The following is an 11018-nucleotide window of genomic DNA, read 5'->3' on the forward strand; positions in this document are numbered from 1 at the left end:
GTATATACATCTTTCTGCATGTCCAAGTGGTATACTAATTTTAATTTAATTAAATATATTTTGTATTTCTCTTATAATACTCATTAACTCTTCTACATGACTGTATTAAATTTTACATTTTTAGTTAACTTATTTTGACAAACAACATTTTTTATTAACTAGCAGTTATTTTTTTAATTATTAGCTAAGTTTTTCGACTAGAAATTAGTTTTTTCAAATAGTTTGTTAAACATAACCTAAAAAGGCAACATATGGTCACCATTTAGCATTCCACAACATATTTTTAATCATTTGATGAAACAAACTCATTTTATTTTAGGGAAAATAACTTGAAAGGGTAATTACCTTTTCGTCTTGTTCACATTTAAGCAACAGGTGACAATGTTAATATGTGAACAAGTTAAATGCTTAAATATGTACACAAAAAGAAAATTGTCCAAATATGAACAATTTTTTTTTTACAAATTTCTTAAAAAATTTTATAACTTCTTACAATATTTTTATGATATTTTTCTCTATAGGTTTTTCTAATACAATGTTTTAAACTTTGCTTATAATTTGTTTTTATACTTTCATATAATTTTAATACAATTGCTTTTAAACCAAATATTTTATAAACGTTTTAAATTTTTCTTACAAGTTTTTAACTTGTTTTTTTTTTTAAATTTCATACAATTTTTTTGTAACTTTCATATATTTATTTCTAAACTTTTTTTACAACATTTTAAAAGTGTTTCACAGATTTTATATGAAAATTTAATATTTCTTTATAACATTTTAAAATATTTTCGTTAAATACAAGCTTAAAACACTGTATTAAAAAAAATTGAAAATTTATTAACTACTAATTAAAAAGTGGTAGAAACATAGAATAAATTTAAAACATTTACATTATATAGATTTTTTTTTGTTTTTTATTTGCTAAATAATATGTTCTTTTTATTTTTTTAAAAGGTCCTCCATACATTGTTACATATTTAATTTATTTAATTTTGTTGTTACATATTATTTACTTTAAAAATATTGTATATTCATAAAAACATATATATATATATATATATATATATATATATATATATATATATATATATATATATATATAAAAAAGAGGCTATATGAAATATTTCACAAAATAAAAACATATTTATTAATTAAAAAGTAAAGTATAAAATTGATCAATATTTAATTAATATTTAGAAAATTATGGATAGTTTAAAAATAACGTTTGAAAAAAAATAAAACAAATAAATATAAAAAATAAAATCGCTATTAAAAGTGTGGAAAATGACTTATCAGGGTAATTAACTTTTCATTTTGTTCACATTTAGACAATTTTCTTATTTATGTACACATTTAAGCATTTAACTTGTTAATTTGTTCATATATTACCATTGTCACCTGCTATAGTCGGTGGCAATGACAATATGTGAACTCATATAACAAGTTAAATGGTCAAATGTGTACAAAAATAAAGAAGTTACCTAAATGTGAATAAAACGACAAAGATGATTACCCTCATAGGTTATTATCCCTTTATTTTACTAGCTTACATAAAATAGTGAAAAACTTAAAGTTTGTTCCATTCAAATGCTTATAAGTAAAATGTGTAAATAATAATTTGTTATATTACATAGTTAAAATATGTCATATAAGTTGATAAAAATAATATGTCTTGCATTTTTGTGGTTGATCGTAAATAAGACTCTATTCTCATCCAATAAAGTTTCATGGTATTGATTGCAACCAACAAGAACGTACAACAAAAAGAGTAGAAATTTTTACACAAATGGGGATGTCAATTCTTACAATAATTCTTCAAAACTTAACTTAAAGTTTAAAGGGATTCAGCAAATTTAGGAGCCTCTAGTCTTGCTCAGTTTCATGACACAATTCATAAACCCCTTGTAACTAAAAGTAGTAATTATTTTCTTCACAGCTGACAGTGCTTCTTCCATCCCCTCTTCACTTGCAACAAATATTGTTTCCCTGAATTATTTGCTTTTTCAACACTCCTAATCACCTAAATTTTTTTAAATAAAAAATATATATTTAATTCATTCAATTTTTTTTATTTTTAATAAAAAGGAAGTATTTGACTTACATTTCCACGTGCAGACCTTACAATAGCTGACATAATACTCATATGAGCTGCAAGGCATACTTCAAATCCTTTAAGCAAGTCTCCAGGATTTGCTATTGCTTTAACTACTGTATTCCTTAAGTTTGTTCGATACTTCAACTCATATTCAACATCTTTCACAATGTAATCCATTTCATCTGTAAAGTATTCTTTTAAAAAAATAACTGTTTTCCCATTTTTTTAGACTAAATTGTTAAAGCCTCGTAACTCACCTACAAATCTACCTTCTACGAAGCTTTCTTTTAGCCAAGTAAGTGATATCACCCAAGCTCTGCATACATGATTAAACTTCCAAATTAAAACTTGAAGTAATAAATAATAATTTGGAAAAAAAATATCTTGAAACTTAAAATTAAATAAAACTCACCCTAAGCAAAGAGCTAAATAAACTAAAGTTTTTCTAACTTTTTCCAGTGATTACATGTGTGCTTACTCTTCCATCAGATGTAACATAGCCACCAAGATCCTCAATTATCAGCTATTTTTATAAAAATTAAAGAAAAAAGCAAAGAGAAAATTTAAGAGATTAAACTAAAATACTTAACCTTTGTAAGATTTGATTTTTTAGCATCGTCTACAATGTTCATCAACATGATTTTATAGGAATTATGATTATTAGTTGTTTTGTTATTTCTTGACACACAACCACTTTTTGATTGACATACAATCATATGACCTCCATTGACTTTTTTTTTTTTTTTTTACTTTAGTGAGGTATGAGAGGATTCCCAAGTCCTCTTCTTTGCACCGGATGAAGAACACGAAAAAAGTCTAGCATGGGAGTACGCCCCACGTATATGGGAGTAGGTCCTGCATACTCGGTCCACCACCCTGATGGTGGCCAACTGTGAGGTTTGTGAGGTTTCGCGTACGACATGCGTACCTCCGGAGTACACCCCGCGTACTCATACTAGGTCAACCTTGTTGAGTTGACTCGGATGGGTTGATTTAGTTGACCCAGTGGATTTAATCTGTTGACTTTGACTTTGATCAAGTTTGACATTGAGGGTATTTTGGGATTTTGATGGAATTTGTCACTTTGTGGAAATAGATATCGGTTAGAGAGCTAAGATTTGGAGTCGGGACTCATCAGTTCTCTTCGGTTTGCGTTGTGAGTATGTGTGATAATGGATTTATCGAATATTATATGATCTGTCAAACAATTTCGATCTGCTTAATCCCCTAACTGAGTTAGAGAAGAAGATGCATAAGTTGAAACGGTCCAATCACCAAACTCTTTCTTCATGGTATCTAGGCTTCTTTTACTTTTTTGTAAACAAAACCCTAATTTGTATCTAATAACTTATAATTTTGCAATTACGGGACGTGAAGTGCCAGGGTTGTTTCAACATGTGAGTTTTGATCTTATTTTTGTTGTAATTTCTTTCAATTCGTGTTTACCCCTTTCTCATCTCTTTTAAACAAAAATAATATTTTCTTCACGCCCCTATGTCACTATGTGCTTACCGATGAAAATGAAGCCGCACCATAGCCTATGGGATTTCTCTCTCGAAAAATAGGGTTTAGTGCTCAAGGTTCGTATATAAGGTGCTATTTTAAAATTCTTAATCGTGAGTTGCAATGGTGTTTAATTTCATACGTAGAAGATTTTTAATCCATGCGAGGCCTCATATCAACCACGAACTGTGCTGCTATGGCTCCTTATCCTCTTCCGCGTCCAAGTCGTCTCCATTTACAACCAAAACATCAGCTTCCTTAAATCAACACTCATTTACAGTAACTTACCTCATCAATTCATGTGGGATTTCTTCCGAACATGCAATTCTAGTCTCCAAACATCTAGATCTATCAAAATCCCCAAACACGGCAGACTCTGTTCTGGCCTTTCTCAACAACTATGGGTTCACCAAATCACAAGTTTCAAAGGTGATTTATACGCGCCCCAAACTCCTATTATCCGATCCTGAAACGACCCTTTTACCTAATTTCCAGACTTTGAATTCATTAGGTCTTTCAAATACCGATATTGCTGCAATTGTAGCCGCTAGACCGAAAGGTATTTTGGCTAAAAAGCTGCAAGATACAGCCATTCCATGTTTTAACTACTTAAAAAGCGTTTTAGGGTCCGATGATAAAGTTGCCAGTTGCATTAAGCGCTTCCCTCTTGCTTTAACTTACGATTTAAAAGTCTATGCTGCTGAAAACATTCAACTTCTACTTGATACAGGGGTTCCTAAACTTAGAATAGCATCAATGTTAGCGCAACAACCTAGAACTTTCTTTACATCTGCTGATAGATTTAAAAAGGTTGTTGGGGATGTGAAGGAAATGGGGTTTGACCCTTCAAAATCAAGATTTCTTTGGGCTATTCATGCTATTAGGGCAATGAGCAAATCCACATGGGATAAGAAGATAGAGCTTTATAAGAAATGGGGTTGGTCTGAAGATGAGATTTTTGTGGCTTTTGAGAAATATCCAGGGTGTATGATGGCTTCACCTGATAAAATTTCAAGAATCTTGGATTTTCTTGTGAATACGATGGGGTGGGAAAGAAGCTACATTGTTCAATGGCCGATAGTTATTTGTTTTAGCTCAGAGAAGAGGATTATTCCTAGGTGTTTGGTTTATCAGTATTTAGCAGAGAAAGGATTGATTGAGGAGAAAGATGGTTTTTGCTTCAACAAATGGTTGATGTATTCAGAAAGCAAGTTTCTCAAATGGCTTGTGAAGAGGTATGAAGAGGAAGCCTCAGAACTGTTGAAATTGTATCAGAAGCATTTGGATGAGGCAAATTGACTAAATCTCTTTGTTCTTATTCATCAAAACAGAAATGTAGTTTGACTTTTTAGATTGAAATTAGAAATTTTGAAAACCGTTTCGTACAGGTTTTATAATCCAAATGAAGTTGGGGGGCATCCATGGTTTTCTTGATTGTGATCGATGTGCCTTTTCTTTTTGCAAATTGATGATTATACTTTTTTTGGGGGAAGGAACTTCCTAAAATTGATGATTATAACACCAATGTCTACATCATCATTTTATGTCATATTTGATTTCATTCCATCTAGTTTTGTAAAAATTATCAATGTGAGCAAGGTTGTCAAATTTGTACCAAATAATTTCAACATTTATAAATAATTTATAGCTGATATGTTTGGTAGCTAACATATTTAGATGTTAACACTATACTAAATGAGTAATCATGACATTGTAATGATAATTTTTTTTGAATATCATGGTTGTACAATACCAACTATTTGTGTGTATGTGCGTGGGTCGTACCAGATATTGATTGCATTAAACAAGAACATGCAACAAAAAGAGTATAAATTTTTACATATCAATTCTTACAATAATTCTTGAAAACTTAACTTAAAGTTTAAAGAGATTCAGCAAATTTAGGAGCCTCTAAGTCTAGCTCCTGTTTCATGACACAGTTCATAAACCACTCATTACTAAAAGTAGCAATCCCTTTCTTCACAGCTGTCAATGCTTCTTCCATACCCTCTTCACTTGCAACAAATATCGCTTTCCCTGAATCCTTTGCTTTTTCAACACTCCCAATCACCTACATTTTTTTAAATAAAAAATATACATATATATACTCAATTCATTCACTTTCTTTTTTTCTTTTTAATAAAAAGGAAGTATCCAACTTACATTTCCACCTGCAGACCTCACAATAGCCGACATAGTACTCACAGGAGGCTGCACATGAGCTGCAAGACATACTTCAAATCCTTTAAGTAAGCCTCCAGGATTTGCTCTTGCTTTAACTACTGTATTCTTTAACTCTGTTCGATACTTCAACTCATATTCAACATCTTTCACAATGTAATCCGTTTCATCTGTAAAATATATATTTTTTTAAATAAAAATGACCATTTTGCCCTTCTTTTCAAGACTGAAATTGTTAACTCACCTACGAATCTGCCTTCTCTGAAGCTTTCTTTTAACCATGCAGGTGATATCACCCAAGCTCTGTATACATGAAACTTGAAGTAATAAACAATAATTTTGTAAAAAAAAAAAATTCTATCTTGAAACTTAAAATTAAGTAAAACTCACCCTGAGCAAAGAGCTGTACAAAAATTTAAAGTTTTTCTGACTTTTCCAGTGATTACATGTGTGCTTGCTCTTCCATCAGATGTAACAGACCCACCGAGATCCTCAATTATCTGTGCTAAATTTATAAACATTAAACAAACAAACAAACAGAAAACTTAAGAGATTAAACTAAAATACTTTACCTTTGTAAGATTTGATTTTTTAGCATCATCAGCAATGTTCATCAGCATGATTTTATAGGAATCATGATGACTAGTTGTTTTGTTATTTCTTGAAACACACCCACTTTCTGATTGACACACAATCATATGACCTCCTTTGACTTTTTTTGACTTCAGTGAGGAGGTATGAGAGGATTCCCAAGTCCTCTTCTTTGCACCAGATGAAGAACATGAACAAACACCATCAGTACTGATTTTGATACCACCTTCTAAATTGTTTTCTGTATTCATGCATTCCAGACTATCCATACAGACAAGATCTTGGCAACCTGTTATCAGATTTTCAACTCCAGGTCCAGGATGTTGACTTTGACCCATTGTTGACTTTTCATAAGACTTTAAAAGAGAAGAAACTTGTAAAGAGTTATCTGAAGATTCATTGTGAAGATGAGCAATCATGAGGGTTGAACCACCAGGAAAGCTTAAAGCTTTCCTAATGTCTGCTTTAATTGGTAACTTTCTAGCTTTACCCTTGGCATCTACTTCACCAACTGATATAAATCCCTGTCATTTTCATAATCAGATGCATCTAAATAACAAAACAAATTACAATAGAAAGAATTAATTTGTTACCTGTTTAAGCCAAAATCCTTCAGATTCCTCATCTGCCCAGCAAAATATAGAATGAACACCAACACTCTGTAGTCTTTTCCTCATTTCCAGATATATGAGGTGCCCAATGCCCTGTAAGGTTCAAAATTAAGTTATTTGTGTGAAATTAATCAAGAAACTTTGGACTAATTTTGTATCAAAGGAAGACCTTATGTTGGTAAATTGAGCTGACAGCAGCAAGTGGAACCTCAGCATATTGAGTATCAGCTGGAATTATTTGAAAACTAATTGCAGCAACAACCTGTACAGGGGTATAAAAGTAAATTGACAGCAAGCAGCAAACATTGTGTCTGTTTATTCAATCCAGTTACTATGATTATAAGCAAGCGTACCTCTCCAGAACTTTCCTTAGACTTAGATTTCAAAACCAAAGTGCAATACTTTCTGCATTGATAAGATTATGAAACTCATATAGCAATTAGCAAGTAACTTTAGAAAGAAAGATTATGGAAGCAGATACGTTTACCCATTGGATACACATTTGTTAAGGAACATGGATTTCTTTCCAGTATTTGCAGCATAGTTCATTGATGGTAGTTCTTTCGTGTATAAGCTTAATATTTCCTACAAAACGTGTGATTGATGATGCATCATACATGAGTCTTAAAGATGTATAATACAGTGACTATTATGTATAAGTGAATTCCCATATTATATATGTATATATATATATATATATATATATATATATATATATATATATATATATAGAGAGAGAGAGAGAGAGAGATATGAGTTACTACAATATATATATATATATATATATATATATAGTATATATATATATATGTAGAGAGAGAGAGAGAGAGAGAGAAATATGAGTTACTACAATATATATATATATATATATATATATATATATATATATATATAGAGAGAGAGAGAGAGAGAGAGAGAGAAATATGAGTTACTTGTAGTAGAGACTTGGATAGAACATCAGAATCCTTAGGGTTAACAAGCATGAAGTTATAATCACCTGATTAGAAGTAGAGAAATTTGAAATGAGTAATATAATTATTACTTAATAATGTTCAAGAAGTAATTCACAAGCCCATAGTCATTAATATAGAAAACATTCCTTCTTTTGTACAGTTGCAACATTCCCATTTTGGGGTGTTCATATTAATCACAACATTTCCCTTATTTGGAAAATTTGTCAAGCTAAGAATATACTTTTTGTTCATTTTATGGTTACAGGTTATTTGAAAGGACTAACTATGGTCCATGGAACTCCCCCCATTTTTTTCTGTTGAATTGTATTTTATATGTTGATCAATAGTAAAGTGTATTTTAACTAACAATACAGTTAACTGAATATGAGTATTTTACCATTTTCTCCCAAACAAGACAATCGGATATCATTATGTTCTTTCTCATTCGCATCCTCCACAACTGCCACAAACAATAGATTTGGTGAGAGATGAAAAAAGGAAGAAAATCAGCCATGGCAATCACAGCAATGTAAAAAAAACAACTGTTTTCTCTAGAAAGCCCAAAGCCCCAAATTCCAATTTAATGAAACTGCATTGTTGTTCGCTGCTAAGGAATCAAGAAAAAACGGGAAAATATACTCATGTTAGTTTAGAGTAACAAAAGAAACGGTGGATTTTTCTGGAAATAGCACATCAAGTAGAAACCCTTTCGCTATTTCCCGCAAACTATAATGCCGTCAAGTGTACCGATTACTTTAGGAACGTCAGGGTTAAGAGTGCTAATAAGTTCTTTTGTTAAGATCAAACGATTTAGAACCAGTGACATAGAGAAGAAATCATTTCTTGTAGTTCATAATATGAATACCAGAGATCACGATTTTGGAGTTTCTGGAAAGGGATATTTGGAGGTTGTTTTGGTTGGACTCAGCTTTGAAGTTCTTTGATTCAACGACCACCTGGCAATTCCCTGACATAAACAAATTCATATAAATGTAAAGCCGATTCTTGGGTTCTTGCGAAAATGGAGAAAGTCAATTTCTTTACCTATCGTGATTGGTGAAGAAGAAGATGAGGGCTTCTTTCGAGCCATTGTAAATTGGATTTTGGGTGAAGTGTCAATTGGATTTGGGTTCGAAGAGGCGCTAAAAGCATATATGAGAGCGGGAAAGATGAGAGAATCATAAAAAAGGGTATTTATTAATTTATACCATTTTTATTTTACCAAACTTCATAAATGGTCCCTTGTATCTTCAAATAATAAATTTGGTTTTAAGTTCAAAAAATCTTGTAGATGAATCTTATAGTTTTAAAATCTTTAAAAAGAGTCTTTTACCCACATAAAAAAAACTTATATATCCATTTTATTTCTTTTTAGAATTAATTTTATCTAATCATATTTAAAATAATACAAAACCAAAATAAATAATTTATTGGGCCCACATCTCTCTCTCTCTCTCTCTCTCTCTCTCTCTCTCTCTCTCTCTCTCTCTCTCTCTCTCTCTTACAAATCATTTGCAGGACATATCTTCATCTTCTTCACACTTCTTCATCCAAAACTATTCTTATCAAAAATGGAATGGGAATACCTACAACTCGAAATTGTAACGCCTGCAGATCCGGGCTAGTTAATTTAGAGACAATAAGGATCACAAATGAGTTTTTGATGGAAGATTATTTAGAAGGATTAATCTTAACCAATTTGTAGTATATGTTACAAGGGTTTCGTACATATAAAGAACGTCGAAATACGAGTTATAACGAATAAGTTATGACCCGTCGAAGTTTTTCGGCAAAACCGGCACGGCACCGGGAGACGTAAATAGTGAATTTACGATAGATGACTTTTTAGCCATAGTAATCTAAACAAAATCCGAGATAGAATGAGAATTAGCCGACATAGTCTAAATGAAAGTTGTAGTACTCATAAATACCAACGCGTTGATATAAATAACGTCGACAATAGAGTTTGTATGTTAAAGATATGGACGAAACTTAGTATCTACTCTTCAAGCGCGGCGAATTTGAATACAATTTTGTAAATCTAAGATAGAATGAGAATTAGTCGACGGGTTCTAAATGAAAATTGTAGTACTCGTAAATGCCAACGTGTGGATATAAATAACATAGAAAACGAAGCTCGTACGCGGAAGATATGGACGAAACTTAGAGACTACTCTACGATAAAATCCCTATAAATAAGAGATGAACTCTTCATAATTTCGTCACACCATAAGCCTTTCTTTCTCTCTCTCTCTCTAACTTCTCTCTAATCTCCCTAAACCCCTCCCAAGTTTAGGGAACTTCCCTACCACGAGAAGGAAGCCCCGGAACGCCCGACGGCTCCGAGAAGAAAAGCTTTCGGATCGGAAATGCTGCTCCAGCGAAGCCCAATTTTTTAATAGAAATCTGTTGTAAGTGAGCTACGCCTACACTATTTCTAATACACTATTTCTAATATAGATTTTATTTAAATATAGTAATGTTATTAGAACCTTATAATAATTTTTTGGGCTATTATTATGTGTTATATAAGTGTCGTTATAATATCTTTTTAACCACTCGCGGTACGGGAAATCTGGTTTAAAGGGTTGCATAGGGTTGTTGGATTTTAGAAGTGTTATATGCCAAAATTGTAACACCTGGTTCTTGGTACGTATTTCTTTTTATTTTTATCTAAGTGTTTTGCATTTTTGGCCTCGGACTCGGTGAGTTGAAGGACTAACTCGCCGAGTAGAAGCAGGATGGGATGCGGGGTTTAAGCATTGGATCGACGAGTCGGGTCCCGGAATCGACGAGTAGATCCTGTATGGACAAAAACCTTAATCCGAGGGTTTGCACCCTATTTAAACAATGTTATGTCGACCACAACGTCCCTTATGCTCTCAAAACACCTCTCATTGAAACCCTAGCCGTTGTTGAAGCAATCGAAGCCTTGTTGGTGGATTTTTGTGCTTGTGGTCTTAAGAAGGAAGGAGAAAAGCTTGAAGAAGCAAGTAGAGACCAAGGGAACCTGAGATTGTGCACCTACTACAGTTCATAGAAGGTAAAAAGCTGTAACCTTGCTCTTTCATTTGTTAGATCCCT

General features: G+C 32.0%; 2 protein-coding genes across 2 annotated transcripts; one reads left to right on the forward strand and one right to left on the reverse strand.

Moving 5' to 3' along the window:
• The first annotated feature begins 3766 nt into the window (after positions 1-3766).
• LOC145010965 (transcription termination factor MTERF8, chloroplastic-like) lies at positions 3767-5032 on the forward strand. Its single transcript, XM_078969561.1, has 2 exons — positions 3767-4027; positions 4110-5032. Exons 1-2 carry the CDS (start codon positions 3898-3900, stop codon positions 4895-4897), a joined length of 918 nt encoding a protein of 305 aa, XP_078825687.1. The 5' UTR covers positions 3767-3897; the 3' UTR covers positions 4898-5032.
• Positions 5033-5393: 361 nt separating this feature from the next.
• LOC145010964 (N-acetyltransferase) lies at positions 5394-9110 on the reverse strand. Its single transcript, XM_078969560.1, has 13 exons — positions 8979-9110; positions 8800-8901; positions 8332-8394; positions 7914-7978; positions 7469-7566; positions 7335-7386; positions 7151-7243; positions 6964-7074; positions 6352-6894; positions 6170-6279; positions 6024-6082; positions 5762-5949; positions 5394-5669 (listed from the first exon to the last, which is right to left on the reverse strand). Exons 1-13 carry the CDS (start codon positions 9022-9024, stop codon positions 5481-5483), a joined length of 1719 nt encoding a protein of 572 aa, XP_078825686.1. The 5' UTR covers positions 9025-9110; the 3' UTR covers positions 5394-5480.
• Positions 9111-11018: the final 1908 nt, after the last annotated feature.

This window comes from Lactuca saligna, chromosome 8, assembly GCF_052625555.1.
Source record: "Lactuca saligna cultivar CGN05327 chromosome 8, ASM5262555v1, whole genome shotgun sequence".
NCBI classification, from domain to species: Eukaryota; Viridiplantae; Streptophyta; class Magnoliopsida; order Asterales; family Asteraceae; genus Lactuca; species Lactuca saligna.